The sequence below is a fragment of the Nerophis lumbriciformis genome, linkage group LG10 (genome assembly GCF_033978685.3).
Source record: "Nerophis lumbriciformis linkage group LG10, RoL_Nlum_v2.1, whole genome shotgun sequence".
Classification (NCBI taxonomy): domain Eukaryota; kingdom Metazoa; phylum Chordata; class Actinopteri; order Syngnathiformes; family Syngnathidae; genus Nerophis; species Nerophis lumbriciformis.
This window is the reverse complement of record NC_084557.2, coordinates 23,662,874-23,681,308: the sequence shown is the minus strand read 5'-3', so window position 1 is coordinate 23,681,308 and position 18,435 is coordinate 23,662,874. Positions and strand designations below refer to the sequence as shown.

General features: G+C 39.1%; 1 protein-coding gene across 1 annotated transcript; it reads left to right on the top strand.

Annotated features, from left to right (window-relative positions):
• Positions 1-5,748: 5,748 nt before the first annotated feature.
• tsg101a (tumor susceptibility 101a) lies at positions 5,749-14,436 on the top strand. Its single transcript, XM_061969990.1, has 10 exons — positions 5,749-6,116; positions 7,649-7,736; positions 8,202-8,267; positions 8,496-8,659; positions 9,073-9,199; positions 9,328-9,385; positions 9,553-9,647; positions 12,840-13,042; positions 13,122-13,361; positions 13,436-14,436. The coding sequence occupies exons 1-10, from the start codon at positions 6,075-6,077 to the stop codon at positions 13,523-13,525; spliced, it is 1,173 nt and encodes a 390-aa protein (XP_061825974.1). The 5' UTR covers positions 5,749-6,074; the 3' UTR covers positions 13,526-14,436.
• The last annotated feature ends 3,999 nt before the right edge of the window (positions 14,437-18,435 follow it).

Genomic DNA, 18,435 nt, shown 5'->3' with positions numbered 1-18,435 from the left:
AACGGTTTGCAGTATGCAACACATGCGGTTCGAAAATTACTGATGGAGAGGCAACAACTTCCAACTTCGTCCGGCATTTGAAGTTGCACAAAGAACGGTAAGTTTTGAATGTAAGATAACGTTTATTGGCTAAGTAACGTGACTTTTATTTGCTGTGTAGTTAAATCAGTGAGGCTGTAAACTCACTGCTAACGTTATAACGTTATTGCAAACACGGGAATCTGTTGCAGTTCACTACCTTATTCATACTTTTTGTTCAGTGATTTTTTTTAAGCAGGGTTACGTTAGTCAATATATCACAGGTAACGTTAGACGGCGGTCAGCAGCACCGCGTATTTTAGCCACCTAAAAAAAGACAAAAATAGTAAAATAAAGGTCAGTTAAAATGTATACTATATTATGAATATGTGTACCGTTTTAGCTAGCTTTCTGACATACTGTTGGTTGTTTACCTCAGTGGTCCCCAACCACCGGGCCGCGGCCCGGTACTGGTCCGTGGATCGATTGGTATCGGGCCGCACAAGAAATATTTTTTTTTTCTTTCTTTTTTTAATTAAATCAACATAAAAAACACAAGATACACTTACAAGTAGTGCACCAACCCAAAACAACTCTCTCCCCCCTTTTGTTCTGGGCATTGAACATGAAGACTCTTCCTTCACTGTTCCGAGTGGCCATGAGAGTCTTGGCAGTGCCTGCCTCCAGTGCTCCAGTTGAGCGAGTTTTCAGCCATGGTGGCATCATACTACGTCCCCATCGTGCACAAATGACTGACAGATTCTTGGCTAATTTGGTCTTTTGCAGATGCAATGCAGCATAGGGCCCTGACATATAAAAAGTACAACTTTTTTGTTATGTTCACGTATATGTCATGTTTTTTCAATGTTAACACTTTTGTACAAATAAGTACATTTGCACTTTATTTTTCAGTGTGTTTGTTCTGTAAAGGAATGAGTTAATGTTTAAAATGACTGGTTAATAGTGCTATTATAAAGTGCAATGTCAGCACAATTTTCTTTCCTGCAATTTAAAATGCACTTGTTTTAATAAATAAATACAGCGTTTGAAAAGCATACACAATCTGTGTTAATATATTAGTCTGTGGTTAAAAGGACTTGAAAGGACTCGAAACTCAAAATGCAGGACTTAGGACTTGACTTGAGACTTTCCAGTCTTGACTTTGGACTTGACTCGGGGCTTGCCTGTCTTGACTCGGGACTTGACTCGGACTTGAGGGCAAAGACTTGAGACTTACTTGTGACTTGCAAAACAATGACTTGGTCCCACCTCTGGTACACACAGACAGCGCGCGGCGCGCCTCTTTTTTGTCGCCTCTTCAGCAGCGCTGCAACACTCAGATCTTCTCAGTTTCTAGCCGATACTACATAAAAAATAACGCAAAATAACGCAGCAACGCATCATGTAGTAACGGTAACGGAGTTACTGAATATAAAAAATAACGCGTTAGATTAATAGTTACCGCCGATAGTAACGGCGTTACAGTAACGCGTTACTTTGTAACGCGTTAGTCCCAACACTGATTGGGGACGGCGTGGCGCGGTTGGGAGAGTGGCCGTGCCAGCAACCTGAGGGTTCCTGGTTCAATCCCCACCTTCTACCAACTTCGTCACATCCGTTGTGTCCTTGAGCAAGACACTTCACCCTTGCTCCTGATTGGTCGTGGTTAGGGCTGTCACGCCAAATTTCTTCCCCCTACAAACCCCCCTCCCCCCATTTACTTCCGGGGTCATTTCCTCTTACGTCATTTCCTCTTACTTATTGACAGCGATCGATAACACTTTGGCTTTGACTGCCCGTTGCTGGAAGGATACTTGTTTTGTTTTTTGTTTTTTTGTTTTTTTATAATATAGCGTTAACAAAACGTCTGTATTAATCGGACAAATTAACTTGAGGATATTCCTGACTGCACATTTGACGGAGAATTAAACGATTTTTGATATGTTTTCCACGGGTCAACACTACTTCAGGGTTAATTTTTCTTTCAGACGGATGGGTTTTAGGTTGATATTGTTGGCAAACACGATTTACTGAGATTAACTCTAACTTTGAGTAAGAACATACCTTTACTGTATGCGGCTGGTCCGTGGTAGCCCAATATTGAGACGTGAGTAGGAGCAGTTTTTAGCAAATAATAAAAATAATTGCCAACAACCCCGATAATAACCCTGACATGACTTTGAATTCTCTACAATTATAAACTTTGCCCTCCGTGTCAAGTCACTTTCCGTAATGAGCCAATTATCAGTTGAGGTATGATTGAGGCTGCCTAATAATAAGTATAAGCCCAATTGTTTGTCCATAATGTAAATAGCACTGCACATATGTACCTCAGTGAAGTCAGATGACCCGTGGTCAGACAAACGACAATATTTAGAATAAGAACATGAAGTGAAGTGAATTATATTTATATAGCGCTTTTCTCTAGTGACTCAAAGCGCTTTACATAGTGAAATCCAATATCTAAGTTACATTTAAACCAGTGTGGGTGGCACTGGGAGCAGGTGGGTAAAGTGTCTTGCCCAAGGACACAACGGCAGTAACTAGGATGGCAGAAGCGGGGATTGAACCTGCAACCCTCAAGTTGCTGGCACGGCCGCTCTACCAACCGAGCGATACCGCCCCTTCACAATAACAACATAAAAATAAAGAAAAACTTTGGGTATTTCTTCAAGACTTTAAAATGAGGCAAAAAACTGCAATGTAAAATGATTTTTTATTGTTTACAAATTTTTTGTTCCAAACATTGTTAAAGTACAGACATTTAACAGGATTATATATTAGGTTTGTAGGGGGTAGAAATTTGGCGTGACAGCTTGCATGGCAGCTCCCGGCATCAGTGTGTGAATGTGTGTGTGAATGGGTGAATGTGGAAATAGTGTCAAAGTGCTTTGAGTACCTTGAAGGTAGATAAGTGCTATACAAGTATTTACCATTTACCATAGGCTCCAACAACACCCGCGACCCCGAACGGGACAAGCAGTAGAAAATGGATGGATGGATGTTTAGAAAATGCCGAGGGACAATAAGATACGAGCTGCTTTTCCACATAGACATGTCATTGTTGTTAAATGTATTTCAGAAACACATTAAACATATTTTATCTGGCTTAGACTTAGACTTATACATTAGACTTAGACAAACTTTATTAATCCACAAGGGAAATTGTTCCACACAGTAGCTCAGTCTCAAAGGACAGAAAGGGTAAGGATGAAAAGGATAATGCAGGTATTAAGTAAACTAAAAATTTACCATAGTAGCAATTTAAATATAACATATATATAATATTTACATATTGTATATCAGAGAGGAGATAATGTAAGATATCACCGGCGGTGAGGGATGCTGTCGAGCTGAAGAAAGAGTCCTATCGAGTTCTTTTGGCTCATAGGACTCCAGAGGCAGCGGACAGGTACCAACAGGTCAAGCGGTGTGCGGCTTCAGCGGTCGCGGAGGCAAAAATTCGGATATGAGAGGAGTTTGGGGAAGCCAGGGAAAACGACTTCCGGACGGCTTCGAAGCGATTCAGGACCACCATCCGCCGCCTCAGGAAGGGGAAGCAGTGCACTATCAACACCGTGTATGGTGAGGATGGTGTTCTGCTGACCTCGACTGCCGATGTTGTGGATCGGTGGAGGGAATACTTCGAAGACCTCCTCAATCCCACCGACATGTCTTCCTATGAGGGAGCAGTGCCTGTGGAATCTGTGGTGGGCTCTCCTATTTCTGGGGCTGAGGTTGCTGAGGTAGTTAAAAAGCTCCTCGGTGGCAAGGCCCCGGCAGTGGATGAGTTCCGCCCGAAGTTCCTTAAGGCTCTGGATGCTCTGGGGCTGTCATGGTTGACAAGACTCTGCAGCATCGCGTGGACTTTGGGGGCGGTACCTCTGGATTGGCAGACCGGGGTGGTGGTTAGTCTCTTTAAGAAGGGGAACCGGAGGTGTGTTCCAACTATCGTGGGATCACACTCCTCAGCCTTCCCGGTAAGGTCTATTCAGGTGTACTGGAGAGGAGGCTACGCCGGATAGTCGAACCTCGGATTCAGGAGGAACAGTGTGGTTTTCGTCCTGGTTGTGGAACTGTGGACCAGCTCTATACTCTCGGCAGGGTCCTGGAGGGTGCATAGGAGTTTGCCCAACCAGTCTACATGTGCTTTGTGGACTTGGAGAAGGCATTCGACCGTGTCCCTCGGGAAGTCCTGTGGAGAGTGCTCAGAGAGTATGGGGCATCGGACTGTCTGATTGTGGCGGTCCGCTCCCTGTACGACCAATGTCAGAGGTTGGTCCACTTTGCCGGCAGTAAGTCGGACACGTTTCCAGTGAGGGTTGGACTCCGCCAAGGCTGCCCTTTGTCACCGATTCTGTTCATAACTTTTATGGACAGAATTTCTAGGCGCAGTCAAGGCGTTGAGGGGATCTGGTTTGGTGACTGCAGGATTAGGTCTCTGCTTTTTGCAGATGATGGCTTCATCTGGCCAGGATCTTCAGCTCTCACTGTATCGGTTCGCAGTGGAGTGCGAAGCGACTGGGATGAGAATCAGCACCTTCAAGTCTGAGTCCATGGTTCTCGCCCGGAAAAGGGTGCACTGCCATCTCCGGGTTGGGGAGGAGACCCTGCCCCAAGTGGAGGAGTTCAAGTACCTTGCAGTCTTGTTCACGAGTGAGGGAAGAGTGGATCGTGAGATCGACAGGCGGATCGGTGCGGCGTCTTCAGTAATGCAGACGCTGTATCGATCCGTTGTGGTGAAGAAGGAGCTGAGCCGGAAGACAAAGCTCTCAATTTACCGGTCGATCTACGTTCCCATCCTCACCCATGGTCATGAGCTTTGGGTTGTAACCGAAAGGACAAGACCACGTTACAAGCGGCCGAAATGAGTTTCCCCGGCTCTCCCTTAGAGATAGGGTGAGAAGCTCTGCCATCGGGGGGGAGCTCAAAGTAAAGCCGCTGCTCCTCCACATCGACAGGAGCCAGATGAGGTGGTTCGGGCATCTGGTCAGGTTGCCACCCGAATCCCTCCCTAGGGAGGTGCTTAGGGCACATCCGACCGGTAGGAGGCCACGGGGAAGACCCAGGACACGTTGGGTAAACTATGTCTCCCGGCTCGAGATTTGTAATTGCTTTGTTCCCATTTGTTTTACACTCAAATTGTAATAATACATTGAAAATTGTAATTCTGTTTATTTCAATATACATTTAATTTGTAACAGTCATATAAAATCAGCAATGTTTGAATCTGAAATGTATTAAAACAATCACTGATGTTGAGGGAACTTTAAAATGGGGCTAATTAGTGTTGAACTAGAAGACTGTCCACAAAATCATCTGGAAATTATATTTTGTGTTCTTTAATGACAATTATGATTTTAAACAAGGCACTTGAGGGTACATGCATTTTATAATTGTGGTGTATGGGGAAGACACCTTATTTGGCACCTGTACTATATTTTGATGTTTTGATACCCTCTTCGTGTGATGACAAGTACTTTGTATAATCCAAACAATTTACATATTTTTTTTTAGGATTCCCCTCTCTTCAATTTAAACAAAACTAAATACAATGTTTTGAATAACTAACTTAGACATAGTTAGTTAGTTATAGGTAGACATTCAATAATGTCATTAAATGCTACACTACATCTCATAATATCAAAAACGACTGCAGCGAACGTTTTCTGTAAACGTATGAGTTGTTAAAGTTTTTCCCAAAAATGACGTCATCGGTTACCCCGGAAATGTCAGGTGGGAATACCGGAAATAGTTTTTGTTGACGGTCGGCCATTTGAGTTCAGGTCAATTTGTTGTTTCTTTTTCCGAAACAGTTTTATCATTTTAACGCTTTAATGTGCCCCTTTCATGTTTAGATTTGGAATAACAACGAGAACATTGATACCGATTAACTGGGTGTAACCCGTTTTGTTTGGTCCGACTGGGGGCTATGCTAACACTAGCCTAGCATTCGCTAAATTCCTGCTAGCAAGCTACACATTGTGTCACCCGTTTCACCAAATAGTCTCGCTTTTTCTCACTTTTTACCAGGAGTCCGTTAACCACCAGAAATAATGGCGGTTGTTAACGATGGCGCCCTGAAGAAGATGTTGAAGGTAAGCCCGTTTTGATGCTTTTGCTCGCTCTCGTAACTTGTTAGCATGTTAGCCATCGTTAACGAAACCCACTACGACAGCACTTGGTGTCATTTCCTGGTGTTTGTGTAACAAGTCTGCTGTTTTATCAAATAAACATGTCCAAACGCTGTCTAAAGCACCTAAGATAATCTTTGTTGTTATTGTACAATGGTAACACCGACAAAATGCACCAAATGTTAGTGTAACTCGTAATAATGTGGATTATTAATGTATATTGGGACGTGTACGGCCAATTCAATATTTATGTCTTTACTAAGTTTGTGCTACCAACCCTACATTTGCAGGTACTTGATAAAAAGTTCAAATGCAAATTATCTCAACGCAAATTATATAATTTTAAAGACCTTGGAAACAAACTTTCTAATGGTACTTGAACCATTGTGATAGGCTAAATATTAAGGGGGCTTCGACTCTTTGAAGTTCAAGGAATCAGTCGCTTTTTGTCTTCAATTATCCAGTACAATAGAGCGGTGGTTCTCAAAGGTCAGCGTCTCCTCACTCGGAAAATATTGTTAAAAAAACAACCTAAATCCGGCTCAGTGGCCTTGTGGTTACAGTGTCCGCCCTGAGACTGGAAGGCCGAGTCATACCAAAGTCTATAAAAATGGGACCCATTGCCTCCCTGCTTGGCACTCAGCATCAAGGGTTGGAATTGGGGGTTGAATCACTGCTGCTCACTGCTCCCCTCACTTCCCAGGAGGTGAACATGGGGATGGGTCAAAGGCAGAGGATCATTTCACCACACCGAGTGTGTGTGTGACTATCAGTGGTACTTTAACTTTTTTTAACTTTAACTTCAGCTGGTTTTTAATGTATACTATTCGTGTTTAGCTAAATTGTACTGCAAATTAAAATCGGCTCCAAATATTGGTTATCGGCTTCCTTATCTGACCATAGTGGAGTTTTTCTAGATGAAATGTTTCACAATTTTCGTGAATTTTCTTTTTTGGACAGACTGTTTTAGCTAGCACAACCATGTTTCAATGCTCAGATTGACTTCATATTTCAGGATTATAAGGACAGATGTGTAGACATACGTTTTAAACTACATGTAAAGCATTGCAAACTTACCTTCGGGTACACATTTGTATGATCTTTAGATGTAAAAGTTCACTTGTTGATTAATGGCACTTCGAGAGATCAGACCCAAGTCAAGGCACTTACAGGAAAAAGTGATCTACGCCATCAACGTCTGTGCTCTTCAATTGGTTCAAAAATTACCGAACTTTACTTTTTATGTAATGCTCAACTGTTGGTGTTATTTGGTTTGCTGACAAAAATATGAATTTAAACACAGCCATACAAAATTGGTCACTTAGTATTTATAAAATATTTTTTTGTCTGGACCTGATTGTGACAAGTGTATAAGGCACCCAAGGAAACACGTTTTCTGAACTAATAATTAAAACACTCCTTACTTGCTTGATGAGACTTTCTGTCAACTCATGTATACACTGTCCTCATTGTTGTCCTATGTTGTCATATTGCAGCAATACAAGTACAGGGACCTGACAGTTCGTGAAATCACCACCGTCATCTCTCAGTACAAAGACCTGAAGCCGGTTATGGATGGTTATGGTATCGATCTTCTTTTCTTACCAATCAACTTTTAGGGACATACAGTGGAACCTCTTTGGTCCAACCCAATCAGTTCTGTGGTACTAGTCAAAAATAATGGAGTCGTGGAAAGCTGTTTATGGTTAAACTGTACCCACAAATGCTATATTAACTGCAGAGTCAATAGTTTGAGCTAACACCTTAACATTTTTAAGAGTCATATAAGTGTAAAATTAAGTTTATGACTGTGGGGCATGCTGTCTTAAAGCTGTCCTTTCTTTTGGATATCAAGTGTTTCCCGCTGAGTTGAGTTTCTCTTGAGACTCCAAAGTTTTGTACAACCTAATAGATCTATTTTTTTTAAAGCTTTGGTTATAGTCCGATTAGCACAACCTTCAGTCTTACTGAGGTTCCACTGCACATTGTCTTTTTAGGTGACTGACTATATGTAATTATTCTTTAATCATAGACTTTCTTGTGTTTCAGTTTTCAACGATGGCTCTACAAGAGACCTGATGAGTTTAACAGGGACAGTTCCAGTTACCTATAGAGGTAAACATTTTTTCAACAAAACTTGGATTAAGTAGTTTTGTTTTCAATGGGGTAACTTTTTTTTATCTGTAAAAGTCTTATTTCATGATTGCTTCGAATTGTATTTCAGATGTCAATAAGGCGCAATACCATAGTATCTTAACCAAGTAGCACTGGGGTATACAATGATGGGGTCATGGATGTGATTATGCGTTTGTAACGTATGAAGGGTTTGTGTGTTTACTGTAGGCAACATCTACAACATCCCAGTATGTCTCTGGTTACTGGACACCTACCCCTTCAACCCTCCCATTTGTTTTGTTAAACCTACAAGTACCATGATGATCAAAACTGGGAAACATATTGATGCCAATGGAAAGATCTACTTGCCCTATCTACATGAGTGGAAGCATGTAAGTAACCAGCCAACAGATTTGTTGATATTTTAGAATCAGCAGTGGTTTTGCTTTTTTGCCTGCTGACAATCTCCTACAATTATGACCGTGTTACACATGTTTTAAATAGATGTAAAGTACTTCGATAAAATAAACAAAACATTTTTTAATGCTGTTTGTGTTTCATCTCTTGCGTATTTGCAGTTGTACTTGATGAAATGCACCAATAACAGAATAAATGGATCTTGTACAGTTTATTAGCCAGCCAGCAAATGTACACATAGACTAGCAAATAATTACACTGTTGTTAAATAATGCTATATGGGAAGTTGGCACATTACATATAAAGTGCTAATAAAAATACTGCTGGGAAAAAAAAATTTTGTGTATTGAATGGACATGTCACCCATCTGTTACGGTTTGTTTTCCAGCCTCAGTCAGAACTGTATGGACTTATTCAAGTGATGATTGTGGTGTTTGGAGAAGAGCCTCCTGTGTTTTCTCGCCCTACCACCCAAGCGCCTTACCAGGCTTTCCAAGCTGCTGGACCCCCTAACCGTAAGCATTTTGTCCCTATGATTAATGTATGTTCTTTAACACTAGGTGGAGCTCATTGACCACAGCAGAACACTGGATAAGTGAAAGGTGTTTGTATGCTCATATATGATTGTGAACCCTTCTTCCAGCTTCTTATGTACCTGGCATGCCTGCAGTTTCACCCTATGGTCCAAATCCTAATGCAGGGTAAGATATTTCACAATGACATGCACACATTTGTCAGTTGACAAGTCCTTTGTTTTGTGCTTTGCACAGCAGTATATCTCACCAGAGCCACTGGAATACAGTCTTATCTTATATCAGGTGCTATGATAATGTGTGGTTATAAAATATAAGTGGCATTTCTTTTACAGAAACTATCCAGGTTACCAGTACTCTGGGGGGAACTCTTACCCAACTACTACTGGTCCTGCACACTACCCCGCACAAACTCCTGTGTCCACAGTGGGTATGTAATCCAATATCTGTAATTGAATAGTATTCCCTTTGCCTGTTGAATTTGCAGCTAGCATAATATAGTTATTTCACCAAAAAACATAAAATTATATAATTATTATATTTTGCAATATTTGACATATATTTTTTAAACATAATTATTTTTACTAAGAATATCAGATTTATATATATATATATATATATATATATATATATATATATATATATATATATATATATATATATATATATATATATATATATATATATATATATATATAAGTCAAACCTTTGTGTTTTTAGTTGGTGATAGAAACATTTCAGCTTGTTCTTGTTACATCGTACCTTTTAGCTTTTTAAAAAAATGTTTATTTGTGTGTTTATTTTATTTTTACAATTTTCCACAGGCCCATTAAAAAATAACAAGCAATGATCTGCACTTTGGACACCCTTGGTTTACATATTAATGTATTTGATTACTGAATAAATGCAAACCCCACAAAACACTTCCTGTCTTTCATTTTTAATGAAAGATGGTAATACCAAAATGTTAACTAGGTTGTTTGTAACAAGATGGCACTTCTTAAAAGTTGCTTCAAAATATGTATGTTTAAAATAAGTCAATAAATTGTATTGAAAGTAAGTCTGAGCGATATGGCTGGTAACTGCATCACGATGTAAGTGATTTGTCGGCCGATATCAATAATTATTGATATTTGACCTATCGATGATAAGGACCAGGAGTAAAAATATAGTACGGTAAATATAAATATTAAAAAAATTTTTTTTTAAATATTTTTATAGTGTTTGGTATGACTCAGTCGGGGTTTGAACTCACAACCTACCGATCTCAGGGCGGACACTCTAACCACCAGGCCTCTGAGTAGTGGTTAGAGTTAGTACTGTAACAATACACAACGTTAGAACAGTATCTCTGTTTGAATATAGGAAAATAAAACACTGTACTTTTTAATCAAGTGATTATTTGGCGTACCACCAGATAACATACCACAGTTTAAAAATCACTGTAGTAAAATATTTCTAAATTAGTGCTGTCAACTAGTGACAATTATCTTAATCAGATTAATCACACTTTTGTATTTGCATTGTTACTGGCTGGAATAATTTAAAGTTATTCAAAAAAGACCATAATATTTAGACACAAATGCAATTCTATTGTCAGAATGTCATCCGGTAACATTTAAAAAAATGTTTAGTTGAATGCACGTCATTTACAGTTTTATCTAAAGTCCAGTCAAGATGTATTTTGCCAGTGAGCACACCAGTTGTTATCTGCTCGCTCAACTTTGCATAGACCTGATCACTAATCCTATGACAACCTGTGCCGCTTTTCAGGTAACCCATCTGCGGTCAATGTAAAGGAGCATGTACAGTCCAAATAAATTCTGTGAATATACATAATTATTGTGGTATTTTATGTGATCATTCACATGTGTGATCTTGTTATTTTTGACAGCCCTAATCTAAATATAGTGACAGTATTTGTGAAGCTCCACACCAAATAAATGAATGCACAGGAAAAACTGTTACAAATATACCTTTTTGACAAAACCACAGAGGAAAACAGGTGATTTGGTCCCACTATTGTATCATAACATTGCGATACAGTATATGAGTGATAAAATTGAGCCTATCAGATAAGCAGCACTTTCAGACATGTGACCTTTTTACTTAAGGCTCTCACCCTCAGCCTGACTTTGGTGGCATGCTGAACTGCCAGTGAAAGGTCACCTAGGGTAATGAGAGTTGGGCGCGTTAAAGGCCAAAGCGATGTACAGTATATGTCGGGAGGCAGATAGCCTTCTCTGTTTGTCTGTTCTATGTTTGGGCATGTAACTGTAACTCCACACAAAGACTGAACCTGGGAGCAGCAGTGAATTGCTGCTGACCCATCTGCTATCTGGGGGGCTTTTGATGGTCTCCTATATTTAGTAGTGGAGAAAAAGGATACTATTTGAATCAACTCTGACATTTGTTGTGCTGATCCAAGTACTACACTTGCTGTAATGCTGTCTCTGAACACATGCTTTCTTATTTCTACCTGCATATTATCATATTTAATAGCAATTCGCTGTTCAGTCAATGTTGTTGTCTTTACTTATGTTGTATATTGAGTGCTTGCACTTTAAAGACATCTTAAGTAAGGCTGCAGCTAGCAGATATTTTAGTAATCGATTAATATGGCGATTAATCAAATTAAACACACTTTCTAGCATCTATAGTTTATAAATAGTTTAAATAAAAAATTATTTTTCTGATTACCTTTATTCTTTCTTTTTATGCAAACCATTGAAATTGCACTTTTACTATGGGTACATCGCTATTACTTATTTTAAAAAAAACCTAAACAAAAATACTCCCTGATATAATATGATAATTTGAGTAACAAATTGACAATTTATTAAACAATTTAACATATACACATTAGAAAATGTATTAATTGGAGGGGGGGTTTAGGGTTTTTGGACAAAACTTGTTAGCACTAACATACTGTACAAAGTAAATGCTAACATGTCCTCACATGTGTTTGAATAAAACATTGCTTATCCAAATCAAACATATAAGATGGCGTTAATCAAAATAGTCTTTAACCTTCTTTCCTGCTCTAAAATATGCTGGATGCTTTTGGATAATATGCTGCTTTATTAATGTAATGCTATTGTGAAATGTCAGCATGGTTAGACAGTGCAAACATTTCACCACAATGATTGTCTTTGTCAATTTGAAGTACCGGTAATTTCAAAACCTTCAACAGCTTAATTTGTCTTCTTTGGGCCCTTTGCTTTCTTTTTCCTTCTTCTTTGAGCCAACTCTCTCTGCACTCCACTGTATTTGCCACACACACACACACACACACACGCACACACACACACACACACACACACACACACACACACACACACACACACACACACACACACAGGCCACAACCCTGCAGAGTGACCTAAATCACCGTGGGTGCAACATTCATGTGTGCGCTCCATTGGAGCAGTCTGGATTTTATACATTTTTATTCATTAAAAACATCAATAAAGCAAAAATTCAAGCGATGAATTGTTGCAGCTTTAATCTTAAGCAAATATGATTTTTTCATTTGTTAAAAGCAAGTAGAAGGAACAAGGCACCAACCTACCCATTTATACATGTAACAGATAACCTGTAACACAACAATGGCCTTGTTTAGGCTCAAACAGAGACGGCACCATTGGTGAGGACACCATTCGTGCATCGCTGATCTCAGCTGTTAGTGACAAGCTCCGCTGGAGGATGAAGGAGGAAATGGACAGGGCTCAGGCGGAGTTGGACGCCCTCAAGCGGACAGAAGAAGACCTCAAGAAGGGCCATCAGAAACTGGAGGATATGATCTCACGGTTAGACCAGGAAGTGGTAAGATATTTTTGTCAATATTACATTGGACATGTGGTGTGGTGTCATCAGGCCACACTTTTTACTCTCTCTGGACCAGTCTGAAGTTGACAGGAACATCGATCTGCTGAAGCGTAAAGACGAGGAGCTGAGTGATGCCCTAGAGAAAATGGAGAACCAGTCAGAGAACAATGACATTGATGACATCATCGTGCCCACAGCCCCTCTTTACAAACAGATTTTGAACTTGTACGCCGAGGAAAATGCAATCGAAGACACCATCTTCTACCTGGGAGAGGCCCTCCGCAGGGGGGTCATAGACCTGGAGGTTTTTCTCAAGGTGTGACAATGTCAACACACATTGTAATCTTCTGTGGTTTCATCAATGTTGATTTGTATTCTCTTTTGTTGTAGCACGTACGCCTTCTGTCCAGAAAGCAGTTCCAGCTCCGTGCCCTCATGCAAAAAGCCCGCAAGACTGCCGGCCTCAGTGACCTCTACTGAGCAACACAAGCAGGAAACACTCATGTCTTCTCTGGTTCCTCTCCTTGCTCCTCTTTGTTCTATCTCATCTCTATCGGGCCACCGAGCTGTTTAGATGTTCATAAGACGACTCGTACACTTGATCAGACCAAATACTTGGACTTGTGACCCGGCCATGACACCATCATGTGTACTGTGGCTTACACAAACGATGCCTAACTTCTTACACATACTGATAAAGAGGAGCCTGTTTTGTGTTGCACTACAGGGAAACGCACGGGCTCCGATAAGAATTTTTTAGCCGGTGTTTGTCGAGTAAGCACAAAATATTGGGGGCGCTTGGCTAAAGAATAGCCCTCATCATCATGAAAAGGTTAAGCTCTGATATAAATACCCGAGGCAGCCATTTAGGAAGTACCTTAAATTAGTGCGGCATCCAGCCTGGGCCAAGTTCACAAGGCTTTTTATATGTTTTAAAAATATTTTTCACTTCTCCCCTTCCTTGTCCAGATAGTGTGAAGTTTTTCATCGTACTTGTCAGCTGCTCAGGTTAGCCCTCCAATTGGATTGTTTGGCTGCATTAACCAATCATGTACAGTAGCTCTTCTATTCTGTACAGTGTCTTTCTTTCTACATCTTTTTTCTTTTTGCTGTCCATTCTTGTTTTTCTGAATAAGTCAGTGATAAACTGTTTTTATGTCTTCTAATAAGACACGAGTGTTTGTGGGTACAAAAAAAAACTTATTATACTAATCAAAAGTTAAGTTATGACAAACACCTCATTTAACTTAGCCTTCTACTAAATGCACTTTCAAATGTATGATAGAATATCTGCTGTTATTTTTGTGTTTCCAGTTCAGCCATAGACCATCTTTTGTATCTGTAGATTTATGTAAATCAGTTCAAATAAAAATAAATCTGATGCGATCGCTTATCTCTACCTTGTTATTGATCCTAGTGGTTGTATTGTAGAGAAAATAATACATGTGTAGTTTAGTTGTTTTAATAAGATAATCAATGTTATGAAAATCCATACTTAGTTTTTATATAAGAGTTTTCACAAAAATAAGACATTTATTTTTCAAAATTATAGACTGGATCCATTTTCTCATCTAGACAAGTCAAAGAGGGAATCAGTTCTGCAATCATAATTTTTTTATAAAAACAAATATTTTGCAGGCAATGCAATGAAATCTGAACATGACTACATTTTGTCTACTTTCCAAGATGCACTATAACACATTGTATCATTTTTTATTGAGATATGGTTTAAACCTGCAAAATAGGAAATGGGAGGACTTCAAAAATAATTGTTTAGCTCACTAATACTTGTAAGGAGGAATGACTTTTCCCATACAGTCAACAATAGTCTTGTTACACTACATCTGAAAAGTATTCACAGTGGGTTACTTTTTCCCACATTCTATTATGTAACAGCCTTATTCAGTTCAGTGTCTTTCATACATGACTCTGTTATTTCAGTTGTCTCCAGTTCAACACACATTGGCTAACTTGGCTAACATTAGCAACTCTCGTGACGCAAACACCTCACGTGACCTAGACCACAAGTCTATTCGCTGACATTCCCACAGTAAATAAATAAGAGTTCCTTCAGCTGCCTGACACTTTATAGGCAACTTGCTATCTACTGTATCTATTTTAAACAACGTAGAGGGTGTAAAATACAATATTCAAAATGTTAAATTGACTCAGCCTATTTTAATGCCTCTAAAGGATGCAAATATTATTATATGATGTGTCTTTGTCTTAAATGTTAAAATCAGTCATCCATTTCCGAACAAATGCATCATTTGCATTCCTCGTACGATGTTTATTATTCCATAAAACATTTTAACTATTTTTAAAATTGTATCCTGATTAAAAACGTATCCTCCAGTTTGTGGCTGTTATAATGCATATTTTCAGAGCTTATGCATTTTTACAGCATGTTTAAATACCGTATTTTCTGCACTATAAGGCGCACCGGATTATAAGGCGCACCTATGCATCCATTAGATGGAGCTGCGCTAGAGGGAATGTCAACAAAACAGTCAAATAGGTCAGTCAAACTTTATTAATAGATTACAAACCAGCGTTCTGACAACTCTGTTCACTCCCAAAATGAATAAACAGCTGTTTTATTATTTTCCCCGAGGTAAAGTCAGTGACGTGGTGTTTTGTTTATCTTTTAACAACAGCAAGGTATAACATGCAGTGCAACATTTATATCACATAGTGGAGGGGAACTTTTCCCTGATTGAATAAACACGTAAAAAACAGTGATACTGTTACGGTAAATCAAACGTTAGTGCAATCACAATATAGTAACACTCGAAATAGTGCAGAGCAATAACAATATATCAATAACTCAACGTTGCTCAAACGTTAATGTCACACAACACACAAAATAAACATGTAAAGCTCACTTTATGAAGTTATTCCTCATCCACAAATCCCTCAAATTCTTCTTCTTCAGTGTCCGTCTCGTCAAAGTCGTCATTAATGGAGTCAGTGTTGCTGCTGCTCTATTCCCGTGTTCTACTGCGTGAGTGATCGTCTTAAGTTTAAACTCTGCGTCGTAAGCGTGTCTCTTAATAGGAGCCGTTTTGGGGTCTTTACATAAACAAACAAATGGAAATCAAAACGGCACGCCTCGCACAGACATATATCTCAGCATGCACCGCACGCTTCTTCTTCTTCTACGGGGGAAAATGAAGTTGGCGGCTTCTTACCGTAGTTGCGATTGATTGAAACTTTTACCTGTTGGAGGCTCAATATTGCTCCATATATAAGGCGCACCGGATTATAAGGCGCACTGTCAGCTTTTGATAAAATTGGAGGTTTTTAGGTGCGCCTTATAGTGCGGAAAATACTGTAGATAACATTTAATAAATGACTTATGGGTCTATCATTTTGACCAACTAATTCTTAGTTAAAGGGCTTTATGGCTGAATAGAGGCACCACCATTGATTGTTATTGTTATGATTAGGATTTTGCTAATGTTTATTTACGACTGAGAATGCATAAAAAAGAAAAACATTGTGAATGATATGCAAAATTTAAAAACTAGTTCAAAACCCCTTTAGTATTTTTTTTCTATCCTGTGTTTGTGCTGATGCTGCGCCGAAAGCGAGAAAATTAATATATGTCAATGCAAATCTCAGCGAAAGTGGCTGGCTAACTTTTCAAAACCTGATCAAAGCCCGTCCATTGTAAACTCAGAGAGGTATTCTGCAGCGTTTGCTAAAAGACTCCAAACTTTGCTCAATGGGCATCAATGCGGTGGAAGCACACATGCTAATAGCTAATCCCAAGTCCTTCAAATGTCAAATATCTTTTGGCGTGACCAACAAAGCAACATCTGCTGTCACTGTCCACAACTGTCAGCTGCTGCTACTGCAAAACAATAAATAAATACAAATACCGGTACATTCTCAGAAGAAACAGTCTTGTGAGCCAATTCTAATCCACTAAATATATAGTTAATCAAAACTTTTCAATATTATCATTGTCAAATGCTTACAATTTTGTCATTACGGACAGTTGTAAGCTTTTGACTATATACAACTATCTGCAGTAGGATATAGCATTTTTTTTTTAAGTGGCATTAAAAACGGTATTACAAAGCATTAAATTAGATTTACTGATACCTGTGGAAAGCCTGTAATAATTTTGCAAATTTATGAAAGACTTTTCACAAGGTCATTATGGGTGGTCAATTTTTGTTTCATCTGACACCACATGGACAAAGATAAGACCATCTGGAGGAAAGTTCTGTGGTCAGATGAAACAAAAATTAAGCTGTTTGGCCACAATACCCAGCAATATTTCTAGAGGAGAAAAGGTGAGTCCTTTAATCCCAGGAACACCATTCGCACCGTCAAGCATGGTGGTGGTAGTATTATGCTCTGGGCCTGTTTTGCGGCCAGTGGAACTGGTGCTTTAAATGGGACAATGAAAAAGGAGGATTACCTCCAAATTCTTCAGGACAACCTAAAATCATCTGCCGGAGGTTGGGTCTTGGGCGCAGTTGGGTGTTCCAACAGGACAATGACCCCAAACACACGTCAAAAGTGGTAAAGAAATGGTTAAATCAGGCTAGAATTAAAGTTTTAGAATGGCCTTTTCAAAGTCCTGACTTAAATATGTGGACAATGCTGAAGAAACAAGTCCATGTTAGAAATCAACAAATTTAGCTCAACTGCACCAATTTTGTCAAGAGGAGTGGTCAAAAATTCAACCAGAAGCTTGTGGATGGCTACCAAAAGCGCCTTATTGCAGTGAAACTTGCCAAGGGACATGTAACCAAATATTAACATAGCTGTATGTATACTTTTGACCCAGCAGATTTGCTCACATTTTCAGTAGACCCATAATAAATTCATAAAAGAACCAAACTTCATGAATGTTTTTTGTGACCAACAAGTATGTGCTCCAATCACTCTATCACAAAAAAATAAGAGTTGGAGAAATTATTGGAAACTCAAGACAGCCATGACATTATGTTCTTTACAAGTTTACAAGTGTAACTATTACTATAACTACAATTCTGCTCCAAAGTTGGGTGAAAATAATGATTTGATCCTCTGACTGATTTTGTAAGTTCACTTCCTTAAAAACATCAACAATCCGTATTTAATGGCAGGTGAGAGATACAGAATATCAATAACAACAAAAATTCAAACATAAAGTTGACGTGAAAGACATGAAGTTTGTGAATTTGATTGAGTGAATAAAGTATGTTACTTCAGTAAAACATGTACCGTATTTTTCGGAGTATAAATCGCACTGGAGTATAAGTCGCACCTGCCGAAAATGCATAATAAAGAAGGAAAAAACATATAAGTCGCACTGGAGTATAAGTCGTATTTTTGGGGGAAATGTATTTGATAAAACCCAACACCAAGAATAGACATTTGAAAGGCAATTT

What these genes read in the sequence shown, in the direction of transcription:
- tsg101a (XM_061969990.1), top strand. Translation starts at nt 6,075, where the DNA reads ATGGCGGTTGTTAACGATGGCGCCCTGAAGAAGATGTTGAAG. An exon ending in GGTCCAAATCCTAATGCAGG is followed by an intron (nt 9,386 to 9,552) that starts GTAAGATATTTC and finishes TTTCTTTTACAG; the next exon opens with AAACTATCCAGGTTACCAGT. An exon ending in ACCTGGAGGTTTTTCTCAAG is followed by an intron (nt 13,362 to 13,435) that starts GTGTGACAATGT and finishes CTTTTGTTGTAG; the next exon opens with CACGTACGCCTTCTGTCCAG.